Source organism: Meleagris gallopavo, chromosome 6 (assembly GCF_905368555.1).
Source record: "Meleagris gallopavo chromosome 6, MGAL_WU_HG_1.1, whole genome shotgun sequence".
In the NCBI taxonomy this organism is placed as follows: Eukaryota; Metazoa; Chordata; class Aves; order Galliformes; family Phasianidae; genus Meleagris; species Meleagris gallopavo.
In genome coordinates, this window is record NC_139409.1 from 1,475,476 (window position 1) to 1,498,450 (window position 22,975).

At 37.7% G+C, this 22,975-nt stretch overlaps 1 protein-coding gene across 6 annotated transcripts in view; it reads left to right on the plus strand.

Annotated features, from left to right (window-relative positions):
• ADCYAP1R1 (ADCYAP receptor type I) overlaps positions 1–22,975 on the plus strand; it is a 136,588-nt gene that overhangs the window by 104,801 nt on the left and 8,812 nt on the right. For 2 of the 6 annotated variants that reach the window (XM_010712229.2, XM_010712230.2), the window contains exons 12-16: positions 397–466; positions 1,178–1,269; positions 15,092–15,175; positions 20,446–20,575; positions 20,774–20,815. In XM_010712229.2, the coding sequence (XP_010710531.1) occupies positions 397–466; positions 1,178–1,269; positions 15,092–15,175; positions 20,446–20,575; positions 20,774–20,815 (418 nt within the window). The remainder of the gene's footprint in view (positions 1–396; positions 467–1,177; positions 1,270–15,091; positions 15,176–20,445; positions 20,576–20,773; positions 20,816–22,975) is intronic. The other 4 variants (XM_010712231.2, XM_010712232.2, XM_085226835.1 and 1 more) reach the window with 3 other exon arrangements.

Sequence of the window (22,975 nt, forward strand, 5' to 3'; positions counted from 1 at the left end):
TCTTATCCCTCTCTACAGAGATGTTGACCCAAATGGGTAACCTCAGAATTTTATGGTTGGTGGACACAGGAATAAGCACAAAGGCATTTTCCAAAATGTCTCAACTATTTTGTAGCCTCTTACAATTGGAATTGCAAAAAAAAAAAAAAAAAAAAAAAAGAACAGTATTTACTCTGTTTCAGATGAGTTGAGTAAAGGCTGTGAAAGAAAGCTTTAGCGGGGACAGTCTATGAAACCTTTGAAACTAAATGAAGTAATATAGCTACAAAGCCAATATCCCACCTTCTGCCTTCTGCCCCCTTAAAAATGTTTGCAAGCTTATTTACTTCCGTGTTATGTCTTAATATTTTTATTTCCTTCTCTTTCCCCACCCTATTCCGCCATCGCTGACTGCAGCTGCTGGGACATGAATGACAACACTGCCTTGTGGTGGGTGATCAAGGGTCCCGTGGTTGGGTCAATCATGGTAAGTAGCACTTGGAGGAGGCTGGCTGCTCCAGATAGTAAATTAAATTGAGCACGAAATAAATATGGTTCATGGCAGCTAATGAGTTGTTTAGCTTACTGGACATTGGTACCTGCTTCTGGGCATGCTAAGTTCCTATCCATACTACAGTGACAGTGTCAGCAAGGTCTCCATTGACTGTTGTGGGATTATAAACAGACAGATGTCTATATCAGATGCAGTGCTTCTCTTTTTAACAATTTGGACAACTGTCTAAAGCACAGTAACTTTCAGACACATTCATTGGAACTGAACTAATAATACTGGGCATCTCCAAGCACTTGTAATCTTCATATAGAAAAGTAGGTAGAAAATTATACTGAAAGAGATGTTCAAGCAAACAACATAAAACCTTAAATTTCCTGTTTTTTTCTGGCCTTACGAAGCTGATTGGTGACAACCAAACCTGAATTGAAAGTTATAACTATAGTTATAACAACGTGAACCTATGAGAAAGAAGATGCTCAGGATGAGGTAAAAGAAAAAAAAGTTATGAAGAAAAACATTAAAAAAAAAAAAGACATTGGAGGTCATCTCATTGTGGAACAGATTCAGCCAAGTGGAGAGAAAGTAACAGAAGTCAGGAGTTTCAAGAAAGGGCTGACAGGAGTCTCATCTCAAGCCTGGAAAAGCGAATCATGGTCATCATGATGTCTTTTCTTTTTCCCCCAGATAAACTTTGTGCTTTTTATTGGCATCATTGTGATACTTGTGCAGAAACTCCAGTCACCTGACATTGGAGGCAATGAATCCAGCATTTATTTGTAAGTACAAATGAAGCAGTAATCAGCCGAGATTTATAATATACACATAGGAAAAAATAAAAAGTAAAAAAGACATTGGAGTTAATTTTTAAAAGAGTCACTCAATCTATTTGGCTGATTTAGAATTTTTTTAAATCCAAAGTTCACCAAAGTGCACTTCAACACTGCCTTTAATCTTCTGTAAAAAGCTTAGGGGAAAAAAAACAAAAACAAAAACAAAAAACAGAAGAAAGCATAAATATTGGATTAAATAATACTACTTATTATTTACAGATCAGTCATCTGTAAATTAACATACTGACCAGGCATGAATATTATTACACTCACAGGACAGATTTTAGTGCTTCATATGTTCCGTAGGCACAGAGTTGACTGAAAGCAGTGAGATTTGGTGAAAAGATTTCAGGAACTGTAGTCTGGACTCTATTTTAGATCTCCTAAATTTGCTTATGCTCATGTCCATGTTTCTGGTAACTGAATCTGTTCCAATTAAGCTAAACGATTCCCCACTGAGAACTGGTTAAAAATGAAAAAGAAATCCTGAAAGTTTTCCATTGCAAGTTTTAGAACTGTATTAAAACTTGTTTTAAAGCTCACATCCTTTTCTTCTGCCTTATTATAGGATTGAGGTTGGCCATTTGAGGCAGTTTCTGTTCCTATATTGAGTGCATGTAGCCGTATACAAAATTATTTTGGATATCTAGTGAGTGGGGCAGCACTTTTTTTTTGTGGTGTTTTCATGGCTTCTCAGTCTGAACACCACAGAAATTTTCCATGCAGGTCTTCATGAGCTTGGGCATTTTCCTTAGACATAAGTGATATATTAAATTTATTCCTCAGATGTCTATTTTCAGAATTAGCACTCAGGAGGAAGAGTAGTGAATATGTTGTCTCCCATACGTTAGTTTCCCTGTGGTTTTCATGGAGACTTCCCATGTTGTGTGCTGCTGGGAGGTCAAACGCCAGACATTTAACTGTGATTATCACCCAAGATGTGCAGGGGCAATACTGATTAAGCACTGGGATAGGCTCCCCAGGGAGGTGGTCGAGTTATCATCTCTGAACGTGTTTAAAAGCAGTTTGCATGTGGTCCTCAGGGACATGATTTAGCACAGGGCTGTTAGAGTTAGGGTAGGATGGTTAGGTTGTGGTTGGACTTGAGGATCTTTAAGGTCTTTTCCAACCTGAGCAATTCTATGGTTCACAGATTAAGACTTGCTGACTGCATGTTTGGTATCTGCTGCACATCATGCACGTATGGAGCAAAGCATGCCGCAAATTCCCGCGATTTGATGAGATGATGAAACATCCTTATCATTCTTGATCAATATGGTGACTGATTTTTACTGAGATTTTTTTCCTATGTGTATAGTTAGCAACTGAAACCCAGAGAAAAACATCATATTTTCTGTTTCATTCGCTGCCATTATTTTTTCATATTTTTTTGCAACTTTATAAATGGGTGCGTGTAAATCGATCTTGCATTTATGTATGTGTTATGAAGTGGAGTGTTGTTTATCCAAACAGATCCAACAACAAAGGTATCACACAGAAATGCAGTGAATAAGTCTATGCAGATCTACGCCAGGCATACGTTTTATTTGTGCATGCATCTCCTCTGGAAAGGGAGGAGAAAAGGACAAGGACAGCTCATAGAATGGTTGTGTCACCATATTGAAATCTCTGCAGCATTTTAGACTGTCGTCCATAAATAAACATTTTCCATGTCCTATTTTGCTGTTCCATATTACTGACTGTTTAAAGCTCATTTTATTATCACTGAAATATGTAAAATACAGATCGAATATTTCCAGTCCTTTCCCAGTAGGCTGATAAACCCCAAACAAAATGCATGCTCATGGCTGTTTGTTTGAGCCTCTTCTCCTCATGCTGATAGGCTGTTTTATGAATACTTTTCTGTTCAAACCTGCCAAATGAAATGGGAATGTTTCCCCATTCTCATCTTGAAATCACAGGCATTATTTGCGTGGAGAAAAAGGCAAACAAATAGAACTTTGTAGTAAAGTTCTCTTTCCAGCAGTATCTGGCTGAACACTACAGGCTTCAACAGAATCACTATCTTTATAATGAAAAAAAATCAGAAAGCATAGTTCAATTTCCCATTCAATTCATCCCATCAGACCAATCTCTTAATCCAGACCTTTATTTCACAGCATATTTAAGTACTTAGTTCACAAGACTGATGAGCTGTGGTTAAGGAAGTGTGCTCAGCCCATTTCTGAAGGTGATAGCACAGAAAAACTACAGCATAGCTGAAATTTGCTCTGATGTCCATCTTCCACTCGTTGGAACAGCCTTGTAACCAAGGCTTCCATCACCACGACTGAGCCCAAGCAACCAGGAGAGTGCTTTTCACTGGATCCACCTTCATGCCCAGCTGTAAAGAATTTAAACCTTCCGCTGTCGTTTAATTTACACCATCAGACCTTGCACTGGTGGAGGTGAAAGATGCTGAAACAAGCCCTCGCTTTTCCTGGCAAGAACAAGAAATTGAAATCTCACACGATGTTTGCAGTGATTATGTGCTCAGCAGGGAAGAACGAGGCACATAACAAAACGTTTTGCTGCAGCAGAATCTTTAGATGCTTCGGATTCAAAAGACTATGTTGAAGTTTGACTCCTGGCTCCCCACAAATTGCCCATAAATAGTCCATGATCAGATTATGAGCAAATGCAACAGTGGTTAGGAGCCTCCCTTGTTGTCTATTATACACCTGTAACTCAGGGACTTCGGCTTTCAAAAGCAAAGAAAGAAAAAGACTGAAAGTACACAATAATTCGGTTTTTTACTTCAGAGAAGATTAATTTTCTTCTTATATACGTGGCACATGCTTAGGTTCAGGCCCTCTCAGTGATCATTTTCTATGAGGAAAATCTGGATCCAGATCCATTTTATAAACGCTGTGGTCATAATTCTGCAAATGACTTAAGCGTGTATTTAACTTTACAAGCCTTAGGGATATGTTTAAATCCGAAGATTAATTATATATTGTTACCACTGTGCACTCCTAATTAAAAATTCCCACTACTGAAGTTAGCTGCGAGCTATGACAGGAACACAACAGAAGATCTCACTAACAGGGAACTCATGCTTAATTAATACAGTGTAGCCACCAGAGATGGCAAGCCTTGCTTTAAAAAATAATAATTTGTGTAATTCGCAGTGCTGTAATGAGCCCTTCATTCCCCTAAAAACTTGGTTTCTCTCTAAAAGCCTTCCTGATGATTATGATTATTACACATTACATTAGCCTTTGCCTTTAGGCTGACAAAAACTTGGAAACGTAGCGAATTCCTAATGATCTTCTGCAGCAGTCAGATGCTCTAGCAGTTGTAAACTTCCATGTGATATCAGCTTGTATGTTCAGTCATTCCTGAGCAGTCATGGTCATCCAATCCTCCATCACACGCCTTGCTCCCCTCGAGCTGCCTGCATGCTGCTGAGCCCATTTCAGACTGAACAGCTCAAAATGCGTCCGACTGTGGGAGAACTATAATTCAGTTCTTGTTTTTACTCAATTTCTTTCCTCCAGCCATGAATTCCAAGCAACGTTCATGTTTTCTCCCAGTAGTCAACAAGATGTTTTGGTTTTTTTGCCTTTCAATATTAGGAGTGAACAGACAGCCATAAAAAAGGGCATATCTTTTTATCTTGGACCATGTTCTGGTTTCAGTTAACCTTGTGTCAATCCTGAATAATTCCACCAAATTAAGCATCAAAACAAGCAACAGGTTTTTGTCTGAATTAGAAGGTCTGATATCCTCAGTTGCTTGAGAAATAAATAGTGACACTGTTTGTATTCCTTGTCAAATTAAACAACTATCTTCATAGTCCAGGTGGATTTCTGGCCCCATTTGGTAAATGGGGCATAAAGAATTTGAATTTACTATAGTTACAATCGTGTCATTGTTAATCCTGTAGTACAAGGATCTTGGCTTCATACCTGTATGCTCAACCCAGGTAGATTTTACGTAGTGTTCTTCCATAGAGAAACACAGCCTGAATTTTAGCCATATCCAGTTGCATACTTTGTAAGTATTGTGAAGAAGTAGTAAACTATTTAGGGACACTGAAAGCTAAGAAGCATTGCATCAGATGTCAGTAAATCCAGTGTGCACTCACACTGGAAATACAGGGACTGGAAACACATAGTCACAACCTTACACAACCTAGCTGGCTTAATACATGGCGTGTCACATCAGCCCTTGTTGTATGCATGGATATTCAGTCCCCAAACCAGGATTTTAGGAGACAGTTAATAAATGATTCTTCTTTGTTTTTACTGTGAGCCAACAGTGTGCAGTATGGTCTGACAGAATCTGCTTTCAAGCATCCTAGTTTCAATCAAATTGCTTTAAAGTACATTCACCTCCCTGAAAGCCATATTCCACTAGAAATGCCTACACAAATTTGAATCCAGGAGCAAATGCATACATCCAAATGCACAGCTGCATTGTTGAAACCTTCACCGTAGGCAGAAGATCCTCTAATGACATTGATACCATAAATTACCTTGCTGTAATTAAGTAGATATGCATGGTGTAGATGCATGCTGGAATAATCCTTAAGATTAAAAAGGCCCACACATTTCCATCAAGTCTTTGCTTATTTATTCATTTTCAAGTATCAAAGTACATTTGACCAGAAAAAAAAAAAAAAACCTTATTTTTTTTTTCTTTCTTCTATTTTTGATCTTGAATAGTATAACCTGGGAGGGGGAAGCTTGTTTCTGCTTTTGCTTTAACAGATTCTTCATAAATTTTGTATCACATGTTGAAAACTCAATGAGAAAGAAAATAAATCCCACATATACCTAGCTAATTCAGGTCTACGTCATTCCTCCAATCAGCATCTTGCTGGAAAGAAAGGAGAAACATGGCATATATCATAGGTAGGTATGATTTTCCCTATGGTGCAACCTAGAGGGTTAGGGCAGGAGAAGCAATGTTGTAACACAAATGTTTTGGTAAACAACACTCCTCTGCAGTTCACCTACAAAGTCACTGGACACTCAATGATTCATTCTGCTACTGCTTTGTCTTGCTGCAAGTGCTCAGACTGCCGGCATTAACAGTTATTGACAGGCTCCTCATGGAAAGCAGTCTCACTTCTGACAAGAAAAGGGCAGGTGGTTGATGAATGGTATACTTGTTAGCAGGACGATTTAATTTCCTAACGTCAGGTATTATCAGTTGGGTGCTGGAATGCCCACTAACCCAGTCATGAAGAGGTCTCACGTCCCTCTGCTGACCCCTTTCTACCACAAGAAAATACAGTGGAAAACACAAACAGTGATCATTTGGTGTCAGTGCACGATCACCAGCAACCTCATTTTCATTCCTAAGAAATACGAGGAGTGCAGGTCTCCACTACTTGGATTCTTACTACCAACTCATGATGAATTTATTTAGCATTCTAGAGAAAATGGTCTCCTTCACAACTACTATACTTTTCACTGACATGTCCTACAAAAAACAATTATGTTGGGGGTTATTTTTCTTGTGTGTCTGTCTGAGGGGGGAAGTTGTCCTTGGTTTTGTCTGTTAGGTTTTTTTAGAGGATGGGAATGTTCATTTGTGCCAAATCTTTCCAGGTAGAGATGTGAAAAAAAAGCAACTGAATCAATTCCTTAGGAATCTGAGAGGATGTAGGCTACAAATCATAACTAGCAAGAGTATAATTGCACAGGAATTTATTTATTTTCAGGTAAAGTAATTGAAAATTCTGCTCTGGTGGTCTACCTACAGATTGACTGTGGTCTTGAGAAGTATAAAGTCAATCAGCACAGAATATATTGTGTATTAATGCTTCTGTATTGCTCCTGTTGAACAGCTGAGGCCTAATGCATAGAAGTGGCTGCTTAAAATCCACCCAGGTGCCTGTGGCAATAGAGAACCTTAAACATTCATCTTCCCAGCCCCAAGGTTTTCTTTTCACCCAGTGTGCATCTTTTCCATTCTTACCATGCTGATGGGATCAGGCCTAAAAGTATATCCACCTTCAAAGAGGTTTTATTTCATACATCACTCAGCAGAGGGATGTTCCAGAAGAATTCAGTATTTTTAAAAGGAATTCCATCCATTTCCAGTGATACACAAACATTTTGCTGGAGGTTTGACAGGCTCTCATTTTGAAACCACTGAGCACAAAACTTGTTCCTTGTGGTTACAGGATCATCTGTGATGAACGGAAGGTTAAAAAATGCTCTGCTTTTGCTATTTCAAAACTTTAGAAGGGGGTTAGAGTGCAAGTCCATTGTGCCTTGGCCTGCACAGGAGACATCCATACAGTGAAAGCTGACAATTATTTTCTATTTTGAAATAGGAGTGGAAAAATAGGACATCTGTGTCTTTAAATACTGTTTGTGCACATTGCTGTAAGGTATTTTTGCAGTTACTTTCATGGTTTCAGTGCATATGTGGACAGAGGAAACAATTCTGATTCACGCAGTTCACAAATTAGGTGAATATTTTGAAATCTGCTGAAGTTTCTTGCTTGCCATTTGTTAATTAGCAACTCAAAATTGCTATTTGACTCTGTCATGCTTCTGTGGCAGTCTCAGAAAATGAATTTCTGTGTCCACAGACAGTCCTAAATGAGCAAAACTTTTTTATCCTATCTGTTACAAGAGTTAGCTAAGAAATTAGTGTTTGCATAATTAAAAAAATTCACAACCAGATGATCCTTCTCTAGGAGGATTAAGATGTGTAGGTCAGTGAGAGAGAGGACAGACGTTACTACATTTATTTCAACATTGTGGTACCTAAAATCTTGTAGCTTAGCAGCCGTAGTTGGTGTGGAATGGCATTCAAGATAACTGAATGCTCAGACCAACATTATGTATGTGTTTGTGCCTTTTGACACATGTAAATATATGCCCTTATCTACACATGTGTTATTTAAAATTCCATATATATATATATATATCCAAAATAGTTCCAGCATTGCTTTTTATAAGACCACAAATACTTAAGCAATGTGCACAATATAAAACTTCTTACTTTCATAAGAAACCAACTACACAGACTAAATCTCTATAAATTTAGCCATCTATTTAAGTCATTAATTAGCAAAACTAAGGTAGGCTTCCTAAAGAAAATGACGTACAGATCTCAAATGTGTTTCTAAAGTTACTGTACTTCACCAAGGTGATTAATGTAATTCTGATCTGCATTGATAAATTTCAGTTGTCACTGAGGTCAGTGAGAAGTGAGTATTCATTCAAAGAGAATGCCCAGCACTAAAGGCAACATGTCTTCATGAATTGCCATCAAAAAGCAATGTGTCTTCATAAAATGCCATCAATCTGAGTGCAGTTATGTTCTCTATCAGAGTATTTTATTCTCTAGGGATGATATTCTCAGTTATTCTGGAGATTCAGATAATTTTCCAAAAATTTCCGAGCTGAGTTGATGTCCCTTCAAATCCCTACAGTTCCATGATTCTGTGACTTAGGAGAATCCAGACATGACAAAACAAGGCTCTTTTCCCTCTCCCTTCTGCACTGCTCGTAACTATGATAGTTGTTTTGAAGGCACTGTGAGGCTGGAAGGAAGAAACTTGGAATTTTTCTTGTTCCAGATTTGCACCTTTGTTTCTTGGAACTGGCTATTTAGTGTAAAGGTGAAAGGGAGAATGGAAGCAACTGGCCATGCCATGGCTGTTACAAGACTGCAGAGAATGGGGAATAATTCTGACATCTCTGATCCTGAACGTGCTTTCAATTTATGTCAAAGCTTGATGAACAACAGCATCCATGGTTTTCCATTCACTCTTTGCTACCATTCACAAAAGGAGTTTGAATTTCCCTCAGTGTCTCTGCTACTCCTTACCATTGATTTCTTGTGTCACTTTAGCAACTAACATGCTTCATATTCTTTGGTTTATGGTTTGTGGACATATCCTAGCCAGGACGTAGTCCCTTAGTGCCTGAGATGTGGAAGGGACAAAAAGAACATTGCAGACAGTGAAGAGGGTTTTTTTTTGTTTTATTTTGTTTTAATCTGAAAGAGTGAACTTCTCATGAGGCTTCTGTGAGTGATGTTGTTCATAATAGTAATTATCTGGTGGTAACTGGGTTACTGGTTAATTGTACAGAACAAATTCTTGCCATAGAGAGTACAAGCACTCAAAGGCTCAGGTTACGATGGCTTAATGCTGAATTCAGTCTTAAACTGGTTTAAGAAAATGTATTTTACCTATGATTGGGTTGTACATATGTCTTAGATCCTAGTCTTACTATTCCAGCTGCTGTGCACCAGTGTCATTACAGAGAGAGCTTCCAAACTGTGATTCGTCTTACACATGAGATTGTTTGGGTAATCGAAAGGTAATCAAAAATCTGCAAGGCCAAGCCTTTTCAACCAAGGTTTTGTTTTCTTTTTTCATTAAGGATGGTTAAGAGATAGGCTGAAACTTGGATCATTTCCCATAGGAATAGTCGATGGTGAGCAAGGCAGGTGAGGCACTACAACGTCACTGAGCTACAGAGTACAAATTATATATGTAGTCACCTCAATGCTGAGCTCTGCCAACTGACCAGGCTAAGATCTGTCTGTAATGCTTGAATGTCCGCTTCTGTCAGTTTGAGACAAGAAATGCATTGCAGATCTTACTTGTTTCCTTGGTTTAAAGACAACGAGGCATAAGCTAATCAGATTCTCAGATATTTACTGGCTGGATGTGGGCATGCATAGTCATAATTTAAAAATGCAAACCTAAATTCAAGACAGATTATTTAAGTATCTTGTTTGGTGTGGTACATTTTTCTCACTAAACATGCTATGTTTAGTGAAGTTATGTTAATGCATGTCCATCAAAATTGTTCCATCATGCATGACATTAGACAAGGTTCTAGAGCCAGTGAGTTTGTGGAAATATGGTCTGCAGAATTAAAATAGAAGAAGGATCAGAGCTTGTAACTTTGAAGTTACAGATTATTTAAAGTCTATTTCTGATGAAAATATTCTATTCTTTAGTACCAAGTTTCTTCTCTAGAGCACAGCTAAACGTCAAGCTTTATCTCTTCACTATCTGAGCTCTGTGCATGACAGTTACTTTTTCCATCCTTATACAACCACCAATAGATGTTAGCAAAGTCAAGAATGAGCAGGGTAGAGTAGATGTTTGGCACTCTTCGACCACTCCATTTCATCTTCAAGATTCAGTTCTGGACAAAAGTCAGAATTATTGGCCAAGAAGTTCCAGTTTCAGTTCCTTGTTTAACATCTCTTTTCAACTGCATCTCTGGTCTGCAGTCAGTAATCCAGCCCCATTCTCTGGAGAGGTGACAGTAGTTTCCTCACAGACATGCCATTTCCATGTCATTTTTTTGTTGTAATTGCCACACTGGCTTTCAGTTACAGTGATTGTATCTACTTTCGGTGGAACTTTTTTTCTCCACATTTTCTTTATGTATGGGAGTTTTGAAATCCATTGAACGATCTTGTGAGAATTTCTGCATGTCTTAGTTTTCATCTTGAAGCATAGAACCAAAAAGCAAAAATCTTCTTTATGTTCCTCCAAATCACTGGGGAAAAAGAAGAAAAATTTACTGAGCTGTTTAAGACACCCTGCTCAGAACAGAAAAGAGAAAGGAAACTGACTTCCCTGATGTTAAACAAAAGGAAGATCCCTCAAAGAGTAAGAGACCAAGAAGCCAGATTAAAAAAATAATAATAAAAATCTACATCCATTATGGTCAACTGATTTCAACTGATTTATCTGGACAGAGAGTGTAAAGGAGATGTAATACTTTGCCTTCTTTATCCAAACTTGTTTCCAGATAGTTCCCATGAGTCAGAAGATGACCCTAGAGTATGTCAGATCCCTTAGAGATGTCAGGAGTTAGTTTTTCAGTTTAATGGTTTTAGTAATAAGTGGATCCATATGTAAATAGACTGAGATCTTCAAAACGTGACTGGACTTGGACTTTTGGACTTGTTTTCAATTGTAGAGCTTTATTCAGTGCAGTCAGTAGAAATCTGCCCAGTTCATTAAGAATGCCACTGATTACAACTCCTTTTGTTATAGACAAGATGTTTAAATTAGGCCTGACAAATCGGGCTCTATGGTCTGTTTCTCACCATGGACTGCAAATTGAGCACAGGATGACAAAGTTAGGGGGCAGATATCTATAATGTAAGCTTCAAAAGTTAGACGAGATGAGACTAAAGAGCAGTGTTACAGAGGAGCACCAGTGCTATTCATTCTCTATCTGGATGAGGGTTGTGGATGAGTCCTCTTGCATGCTGTGTCTCTGCTGCAAGGAGAAATTGCACAGCCTTTGTTTTCTGCCCTCATCCAATCTGTACATTCAGGATTTCTCTAAAGGTAGATTTTTGTTTTGGACTAGCTGCAAAAATTCATTAACTATTAAGTAGCAATTGAAAAAAAATCCAAGAAAATATTAAGCATGAATATTAGATGGCAGGGTTGCTTTTTTTGTTGTTTTTCTATTTTCTCTACCATACAAAATTTCTACTTTAATTTTGGTTAATTTTGTACTGCATTTTCGGTACTTTATTTCACTGATTTGTTTCTGCATTCCTTTCCTACTACTACACCTTGTGTTTTTTTTCTTTTTCAATGCCCAGAGTGCTAATCCTATCTGTAGTGAGGTTATGGAGAAGTGTTTGAACAGGGTGCACAAAGGTTCTTAATGAGACACAGTTTTAATTTCTGTGTTTATTCTATTTTCCCAAGGGCTTTACCTTCAGCATATTCAGAGAAAAGCCACAAACTGCCATTCCCCATGTGTTATTAATGACCTAAACCCAGAACCCTGATTTTTCATTATGTAGCAACAAAGCCTTGGTTTAAATGAATAATTGTTCCTCTGAATCAGCATTCTCATGTTAGCTCTCTTAAGCACCCCTGAGAAACCTGCAAAGCCTTGACTGAATTGCACCAACCTCAAATTTGTATACGGTCTCATCTCCATTAACAGCAGCAGGGTGTTCAGTCTGACAAGATGGTCTTCAGCCACATCGTGCATCACTCATTTCATCCCGGGAATGTTTAACATTTTCTTTCCCCTTCCACCCTAGCACCCTCCCTCTTCCTCCCAGATGCAGCTGCAGTCCATGCACAGGACACATGCGGTGAGACTCAGCTTGTTTGCCTTTAGCTGTCTAAAGTCTCGTATTTAATCTAAGCAGTCTAGTTGTTGTCTATGGTCAAACTGGGAGAACCAGGGCACCTCCATAAGACAATGCATCCTGTATGTCTTAGACACCTCTGTTGCATAGGTCAACCTGACCTCTGGAACTGCTCAATTCTTTCTGTGATTGAGTGAGATAAAGGAGGTGGTTCAAATCCTTCTTAGTCACATGTAGTTAGATGTGACCAGTTCCATTATGTCTATGCCTACAGAGATCTGAGAATCCTGCCCTAATTTGTCTAATGTTTTGATTTCTGTAGTCTCATGTATATTAATTTTTCTCTTATTTTGCTAATTTTTTTCTCCTTTTCTTTCTGTTTCCTGACTCCTCTGTCTCTTCCCTCTTTTTTCCCTTTCTTTCCATCAGTGTTTCAACTTTGCTTAAAAATAAAGAAATAATAGAACAGTTAAAAGTGGAGGGAAAAAAAAGAGGAAAACTTCTGTCAGTTCTGCATCCTAAAGATTTTGGGTGACTTTTTAATCTCGGACAACATGGAGATGATTCAAAATGAATTAGATAGGAATTAGAAAGCAACACTAACAGCCTGCTAAACTACTAGTGTTTTCCTAAACAGTTTTCCATTATGAGCCCACATGTGAATTTAACCTCATTGGCAGTAGAGTAGTAGTTATTTACAGAATCAAGTCTTACCTTTTGGTAATTGCATCAGAAAAACAAATGCTGTCAAGGTAGTTATACTCACTGTGATGAAAATCAAACCTTGCCATGTAAAACAGGGCATAATCAATAAAGGAACAGGTCTTAATCAATGGAGATTTTTTTGTTCCAGATTACCTCTGCAACTCAAGAATGTCATTGAAGAAAACATTCCACTACAGCAGCCCATGACTGAGAAGCTCTTAGGTGGTCATAGTTGTTTTGATAAAACAGATTGGTTTTTTATCAGATGAGGTGATCCAAAAATGAGACTATCAAAATCCATCGTCACTTTTGGAAGTCTCCACCATAGTAAAGAGAAACTTTCTCTAAAACTGTCATCCTAGCTTTCAATCAGTCTTAAATATCAATTAATGCACAGCTCAGTACAAGATAGCAGAAATGCAGAACTTTATCACAGATGTGATTTTGTAGAAGGAACAGTCTTTTTTGTGTTTACCTTTTCAACCTTATCCAACAAAAGAGATTCTTTTAGCAGATTGAAACACAATTATTTTTTTCTGTCTGCTGAATCCTTGCGTTCCACAATACTGTACTTTTTTTTCCAGCTCTTAAGCTATGATATCTAATAATAATGTCAGTTGTTGATTACCCCAAAGGAAAAACAAAACCAAATCCAAAAATCTCCATTAAATGGAAATTACTTAAAAGTGTTGACAGTAGAGCGAAGCTTAAATTGTTTTCAGTTTGTTTTATTTCATGGTTCAACTTATAAAGTGCTTTTTCCATCTATGTCTGAGTGAACACAAATCTTAGAGCATGCATATTAGCAGAGCAACAAAAACGGAGTTTGGTTTATCTGAATAAAGATAGATGCTTGCCTTGTAGGCAGAGTATCTGTTATAATCAATGGAGATTTAGTCAGGGCAGTTAGTGGACTTTGTCCCATCCTAAAGTGAACGTGCAGAATAGGGCAGATATATCCTGACCAACAAGTGTGTACTTCTCTCTTGACTACATATGATGATTCTGCCTTTGATAATTCTCCGTGGAACAACAATGTTGAATTCACCTAGACATCCAACCTTCCTTGAGGTGAATTCTACCAAAGCAACCATAGATTGAGAACAAAACAAAACAAGCAAGAAAAATGCCCCTGTAAGTGTCAATAACAAATTCCCATTTTCAATTCTCGTGGTTTTTAGTCTGTCGTAATAGCTGGGAAATATCTCTCCCTCACATCCTTCACAGTGTTTTCCCATACTGTTTCAAGATTACCCTTCTTAGTAGCTGAGTCAGATTAACTTCTATCTGGCTAATTTTAAATGTGAACATTCCATATTCCATAGTAGCCTTTTCTAGAGTGCAGCATGCTAGGATCACAGTCCTGGTCCACATTGTGTGAGCCTGCTGCTTTTATCACCCCAACTCTCTTAGTGTGTGAGACAAAAATAAGTGGTATCTCTGAGTCAGCAATGAGACAGTTTGCATCCTGAGCTCATAGGTCAAGAAAGCTGGGCAAAGAAGTGCTGTGATGCCCTCAGCTAGGTGTCTTAAAAAAGAGATTCATACCACCATGAGTACCTACGTGTGAAAATGAAGAGCAGCTGATCCAATTTCACCTTAGATTAGTTCCCATCCTACAAGTTTATGTTATATTTTAATGTTCTCCACAAGCGTGCAGTCAACTTTCATTTAATATATTGTTCTGTTACCCTCTGTACACTACCGGACTGCAAAGGCTGTGTGTATTTTGGACGTGTAACACTGCCCGCCTGCCTCCAGGTTGTTCCATCTTTGATTTGTCTGTGAGTCAGCGCATCTCAATTGCCAGTGCATTTTATTTTTCACATTGATTTGTTTCTTTTTTGCTTCAGTCAAGCAGCTGGTTTGTGCTGTAATTCCATCCTGTCGTGTCCGCTTTCCATCTTTGTGATTTGTCTCATGAAATATGTTGAAAGTGACCTACCTTGGCCTGTTCACAATATGCTGAAAAAAATGCTAATCTTGTCATATTTAGCAGCTGCGTTCAGAAATGCTACTGTAAGCCTAAGAGGGCTAACCAGCACTCTTGCAAGATGTCAGAACTATCAACCATTACCCTGTAAGTGTACTCAATCCTGTGACATTACTGTGTTTGTATGACGCATGTTGCAAGTAAATGATTTGATATGAGCAGAGTGGTAGTAACTGGAGAGCAAGCACTCCTTTTGGTTCTTGTTGCATGTAGAATTTTTTGTTACTCTGTGCTTTTGCTGATGCACCATGATCAAGGATTTAAGGCTTTTTTTTTTTTTTTTTTTTTTTTTTTTTTAAATTTTGTGATGATCTCTGATGCTTCTTATGGATAGTGCCTGTACAGAAACTATTAATAGTTGCTCTTTATTATACAGGAAAATGTTGATCTCTGGTCATACTGAGAGGAAATGTTTCACCCAAAGTTTTCTAGACAACGTGGGTAGAGCAGGGTTGAGTGAATCAGACTCTCAGCTGGTGGAAGACATCTTATTTTTGTGGAACGGAGTGAAGTTTTGACAGTATACACCCAGAAATGATGATAAACTATGCTTAACTTAATATTAACTTAATATACTAACTTAACATGCAGTGTCTAGTCAGAAGTCATTGCAGAGATTTGCCTGAGGAGGGTAAGGCAGCTAGAAAAGTGAAAAAATGTGTTAGTTTGGAGGCAAGAATTAATCACTTTCTCATTGTGCATCTTACTCTCTGTTACTTGTGCCAGAAGCCCATGGGACTCATTTAGATGAGATGGGCACCTTCCCGAAATCTCTTACATTGTGTGCTTTCCGATGGATGTCCTCTTGTTCTGTACAGCAGGCTTATGAATGCAGAGCAGCACTCAGGGATCTCCTGCTGCAGTGATCCACAAGGACAGCATTTCGCTGAAGAACAGAATTTGCTGATGTCATTAAGGAAAAAGATATATTTGATAACTTGTAGCCGCTTATTTTATTAGTCTACCCACTAACAAAGCCCATTTTAAGCATGAAAATGGGCATTTGCTGTTTATGGTTTTCCACCTGTCAAGGTAGTTAAGAAATGGATCAGTGAAGATGCTGATAAGATTCGCTCAACGATCTGATAGTGTGTGAAAGCAAAGAAAAGAAATAAGGACTAATAGACAAGCAGTCAGCAGGTGCATTTTCTGCAGGGAGAGAAGCTTGAATCTAACAGAAGTAGTGGTAAAAATAGGAGGTACATTCAGGAGGAGATTCTTTTAAATATAAACTTCATCACTTAATCTGCATCACGATGCAACATAAGCTTCATGTTGGGCCTTTGCAGGGAAACAAACTTCATGTGAAGAAGGACTGACAACTCTCTGAGGTGGAATTCTCTACCTGATGAACAGCAGGAGGAGTTCAGCCTCTACAGAAGGCCAGAAAAAACTCTCTGCCCTTCTCATAAACACGATTAAATCATCTTTTTCATACCCCAAAACGAAAATTTCCATAACCCTCCACTACTTTTCAAGCCCTTGGGCTGAAGATGTGATTTATGCATGGAGGAATTAAGTCACAATCAATACATTTAGGTGTTTCCTCAGATATTAAAAAGTCGGGTAGATGTAATTAAGCTTCCAGATGGGACACATATCTGTCAGGGAGGATCCTGAAGATCTTGAAAGTCACTTTAACTGATCTTAGCATCCTTTAGATAAAGTAGATACTCTGGTTTATTAAATAGGAGGTCTCCTAAGCATAATACTAACAATGGCATCCTATATCTTCATGTTTTGTTCTTTATCTTTCTATTTGAAACACTCTTGCTAGAAGTTTTGTATGTATCCATCACCAAGTTAGCATCAAAGCTATAGAACTCTTCTAATTTAAACGTTACAAGTCAGCGTATCACAATTTATGTCAAAAGCTCAGTCTAGATCCCCTTTGTAGTGAGTGGAGAAACATAGCGTGGGATATTTTAAGGCCTTTGTTAGGGAGATCATTCATCCATACACATAAGTGCCTGTTCCTCTTTACAGACAGTAAAGGGAAAGCAAGTGTAGAATTAATTTACCTAAAAATATTAAATAACTTTAATAGGTACATTCTGATAAATAGATGCATTCAATATATATCAGTGGAATTTATAGCAGGAGTTGCTACTTAAAGAGACATCTATAACAGACAAGAACTATGCCTTGGAAGTGCATTATTCCTCTGCATAGGCTTAAAGACATTGCATTAATAATTTAAACATGGAGATCTATATTGTGTGCATCCAAACCTTTCTGTCACGAACTTTGTACAACATGACCACCACAAGCCTTCATTTCACCACTCCAAAAGTTTAGGTTTGGCCAAATTAATTCCACTGAAGGCATAGCACTTAAACCAGACAATTCTTACTTCTCAAATAACGTTAAGTACATAGTCCTTCAGAGGCTGTGGTTTTGAAGATATTTTGCTTCTTTTGACAGTCTGTGACTGTCACAATTTTTTGGACTCAAAATTAGCCCAATGGAAGCACCTCCAGTCCCAGTGGAAGTGGCACAAGACGCAGATTCAGTGTGATGGGAATATCTGGAGAGTTTGCTCTAAGCTGTAATTTTCTCCATCTCAGTGATGGAAACAACACTAAAACCACAGATCTCCTCACACTATCACTTCTGGAGCTACAGGTCCCCCTGGTGTAGAAGACTCGTATTTTCTCATAGCTGCCTTCATTCATGCTAGATAACATCCTAACATATCCAAACCAGATTTTCTTACAGTTGTATCTACAGCTCTGAATCTTGAGATATACATTTGCTGTGCCGCATTCATAGAGACTGGAAGAAGCTATTCAGACTCATTGGTGCCTGTTTCCTATTCTGCAGTGTCTCAAAGTATTTATTTTGTTCATCTGAGGCATAGTTACTGCATTCATATGGATCATAGTAACAATAGTTACTACATTCATTTAGATCATAACATCATAACTAAGTCTTCTAAAATAGGGCTTTAAAATGTGGAGTAGGAACAATCTACTACACTTGGTAGAAATCACTAGCAATTCTAGTCTACAATCCAATATGAAATGAGTTCTCATTTCCAATTTCCAATTCATTCCTATTTGTGTCCTATGTAACATCCATAGACTCTTCACCAATCCCCTGAAAAAGTGTGGACTTGTAATGGCAAACTAAATGCATGGTTCTTCCAGAGACAGGTCAAAGTTAAATGACCTTTATATTTTCTCTTTCTTTTATACCTTTTATATACTTTTTATATCTTTTTGTATACCATTGCCTGTGACTTTTTGGACTAATGTTCTATTGGAATGTTCTTCCCATACTATTGGAGAGAGTCTAATTCATAAAATGCTCTTTAGGATGGATGAAAAAAGAGAGCGCTCACCTCAACAAAAATTGCGATATACCTCTTTTAATTATTATTTTTTTTAATAAGTAACTATGAATCATTCCTCAACCCATTGGAGTGTAAACAAAGCTTTTTCTACACCTTTGGAGAACACAACTCTTCCAAACATTCCCCTTTGAACCCCATTAAATGATTATTGTCCTCAGCACTTTCAGATCTATCCCCCAGGCTCCTTCCTTATCTGAAAGAATACAGGAAGAGGATGCCAGTCAGGAGGATGCTATCCTCCTGTTGCACTCCTGAGAATTTTGTTGCATCTTTAACATCCTCATTTCACCATTGTACGTAAATTTACCCATCTCACAGCAGTTGCTTTAATTCTGTTTTCTTTCTAATGCTCTTAGAAAAACACAGTTCAGCAGCAGCAGCAGCACAGCCTCAAGTAACATCTTAATTTTTTTTCTTGTTATTAAAGTCTTCTTTTCCTTTTGATGAACCACAGAATCACAGAGTGATGGATCTTAATCATCTGCAAATTTCAGGTTGTGCTACTTCTTACATTTCATGTATTTTCTTCATGACATCTGTGACGCTGTTGGAGACAACATCTCAAATAAGTTGATCATGACATTGCATTTCAAGATCCTGCAAACTAATTCTATGCCTAATCTGATAGAATTAATGCCATAAAACTGACTATAGAAAGAGCTTTCCTCTGCATCTTTCCCAAAATGAGCTCCCTATGGCTGCAGAGAGATAAGCTTACTAACTCACAATAGTGTTGTGACATTTGAATCGAAGTATCATTTATCCTTTTATTGTTGTTGTAATTAATTCTGAGCTGAAAGTGTAATAGACTTTGAAAAAGAATGCTTATTTATTCAGTTTACTACCTCCATTCTATTTCTTTGTGTTCCATTACTAGTTTAAGACACTGTTATATTCCTTACATTCTTTATGGAGATAGCATTCCATAATCTTTTTCACAGTGTTAGCATTCCTTTTCATTAATCTGATTGCACGGTCATAGAGTGTGAGGTCTGGAAGAGACCTTGAAAGGGTTTTCAGTCTGTTGCTCTGGTTTACTCCTGTGTAACTTATTTCAGAGGGCAACAAAGATGGAGACTCTGTATGTCAACTCACTTCAGTGTTTTCTTTTTTCTCTTGTTAAAAAGCTTTTGGCCAACGTCTAATGTGATAATGTGAGAGAACTGTGCTCTCCTGTTTATGGGGTCTTTCACCCAGACTTGACATTTGGTCTGCATCTGACTGAGGCATCATTAGTGTTTAGTGCCATCTTGGTGCAAGGTCTGTGATATGCTTTTTGTCATCAGAGCCCAAAGTATGACTGAGGGACACTGGCAATGAACTGATGTCCCATTTCTAGTTTAGTGTTGGGTATAACAGGAGATGTTATCAGAATTCTTGGAGGCTTTAATTCTCTTCATAAGAAAAATGCATAATTTTTAGGATATTTTAAAGCATGTAATGATCCAATTCAAATCAGTCTTCAATATACTCCATACATGTAAGCAAATGGAATATCTTAATTTGAAAATAGTATGGAGCACTTCTGAGGGTCTTTCTGGCTTTTTAGATTTCCTTGTCCTCCATTTAGCTCCTTAACTACCTTGAAGAAAATCAGTACTATTTTTCCCCCAGACAAACCCTCCAATGGAATTACACAATTTCGTGAGTGGTTTATTATTGTTTTGTGGTAGTAGTTTGAATCCCATACCAAGATTAATTTCTTCATGAAGAAAGAAATCCCTGATTACAATAATACAAATCAAAATAACAGTACAGAGTATAACACATTACTAATTTACTGTAATTGTACCAGTACGAGGAAGTGGGAGCAAACTACAGTGTGTGTGAAATCACTATTAGGGAACAAATGAGAATGCTGAATATTTGTTTGTATAATTATATGGCGTATATATTTCCCGAAAGGGAAGCGATGAAATAGTTTCTGTGTTTTCTGCTTTAATTAAAGCTCAAGCTGTTTATTACAAGGCTGCATTAAAGTTCTTTCACTCTATTGTAACAGGAGATTGGCTCGCTCTACACTACTGCTTATCCCCTTGTTTGGAATTCACTACACCGTGTTTGCTTTTTCTCCGGAAAATGTCAGTAAGCGGGAGAGACTAGTGTTTGAATTGGGACTGGGATCTTTCCAGGTGATTATACAGTGAATTCTGCTTTTGTTAAAAAAGATCTGTGTATTCATTACTCTGACTTTGCATGCATAGTTCTCTGACTGCCTGTTTATTCACTTATATGTATGCTTCGTTTTGTTTGCTTATTAAACTCCAGCTGTTATCCAGCATTTCCTGAAGGGTTTGAATTAGTTTTTCTTTTCTCTCCCATTTACCTAGGGTTTTGTTGTTGCTGTTCTCTATTGTTTCTTGAACGGGGAGGTAAGACTTTTAATATTTAACCTCCCTCATTCCACCATTTCTGTTTCCATCCCCATCCCATTTCCTTGTGGGACTAACTGTTGTTCTAATCCCTCCTTGTAAATCATCATCTACATATTCCTTCATATCTTAGTATGAATTTCATAGTGCCTCGGCAAAAGAAGGAGGATGCACGATGTCTTTATCAAACCAAAACATTGGCCTTGCCAGGCTAAGATTAATGCTTTCTAATGGAGGTAATTATTTTGTTAAGTGACTTGTTTCCCAGGAGTCCTGCAGTCAACAGAAACACCTTGAAAGAGAAACTCAGATCTTAGCTGAGCTGATGCTTGTGTCTTCTGATTAACTACACAAATACCCATAAATGAGGAGGTTCCTAACTTAGTCATCTTACTTAAGTGGTTAATGCTAAAAGAAATTAATCCTGGCCAATCTGACCATGCTAGTAAGCCACTAGCACAAAGTGAAGATTGAGCACTCGGTGTCACCTGACAAACTCTTTTATCACATCTACAAGTGAAGGATAATGTAGTTTTTGTATACAGTCTTTCTTTGTTGACCAACTTCACAAAGCGATCAATTTGCCCATATTGGAAGGAAGTATTTGTCCCTGAAACCAAAAGTCTAATGCTGTTTTTCATTGTTCTGCTATTCGCAAGAGACACTTCTTACATAGTCATAGAATATCCTGTCTTGTAAGGGACACACAAGGATCATCAAGTCCATTGCATGGCTCCTCACAGAACCACATGAAAAATAAGCCATATGTTTGAGAGCATTGTCCAAACACTTCTTGAACTCCATCAGGCTTGGTGCTATTTAGAAACTGAGATCACTGTTATTTTTTAGTAATGAAGTAGTAATGAAGGTTTAGGAAATCTTAAAGTTCTAGAATGACATTCAGGACTTCTTAAGTGTAGAAATATTCAACAACTAACTTTGGGGTAACAGCTCTGTGCTCTCTTTGTAATCTACATAGAGAAAAAACAACTTCTAGAAGACTCTCTGTCTCGTTCCAAGGTAATATTTAAATCAGATTAAACTAAAAGTCTTCCAGAGATGTGTGTGTTTATCTATAAATTGACTAGTTCCTTGCTTAAACTTCTAACATCTGACCATTTAAATTAAAAAAAAAAAAAAAGATGAATCAACCCCCAGACACTCTATCTTGCCTTCATTCCATGGAGTTCCACTAGCTAATATTGTCTATTTTCATTCTGTAGTACTACGAAGCACTGCAGCTGTAGAGGATAACAGGAAGAGCTGCTTGTTGTGGCTTCTCACATTACATATTCCCTTTTCATGATGTTTGCAAGCTGTACTCTGAAAAACTTGATTAAGACGAATCTACCATGATGAGTAGAGATATGAAAACCTTTTTTTTGCATATAACAGACCAACACTATGTCTTTACCTTCCCACTGGGCCTAAGAGTTAAGTTTAGGACAATATTACATACTATATTGAACTACAGCTTAAAGTAGTGTTTGTGAAGAGTTCTCCATCTTTGCATTTCTGAAAGCCTGAAACTGTTTCTTGTTGAATCTGTGTTTGCTTGTATGCATTTGTGTATATTTGTGTGCCAGTTGTAATTAGGCCTAATTTCTGATTCACCTGTTCTGATTTGCAAATTGAAATTATCTTGACTTTGTTTATTGAACTAAATGAATGAGGCAAATCTTTCCTCCATTAGTGGAAATAGACTTCCTACTCAATTCTGCCTAAAAGGGAATACATACTGTTCATCCAATCTTTGTTTCACAGATTCAGATTTATTGTGCAGTCCACCAGGAATAAAACCACCTTCTGTTTTTCTATTTAGGAAGACTGAGATCATTTATCTTACCAATTTCATTGCAATAGATATTCCATGTTTATTCTGATACAGTGTGTAATAAGTGGTCTCTAGCTCAGTAAGATTCTAACTTCTTTATCCAAGAGATTACTTCCCAGATGAGAACAACAATCTCCTTGAGTTCAGCAAACATATGTATGCTTTATCTTTGCTTTGTAGATGTGCACCGTTGGTGGCTCCACGTAGCTCAGAAGGTGTGCTCTAAATCACGTCTTCCTATAGTTCCTCTGGTGGCTGCATTCATATTCCACCAGCTGGCAGTACTGGATATCTGTCTTTTCTGCCTAAACCTGTTGTTTTGTGTA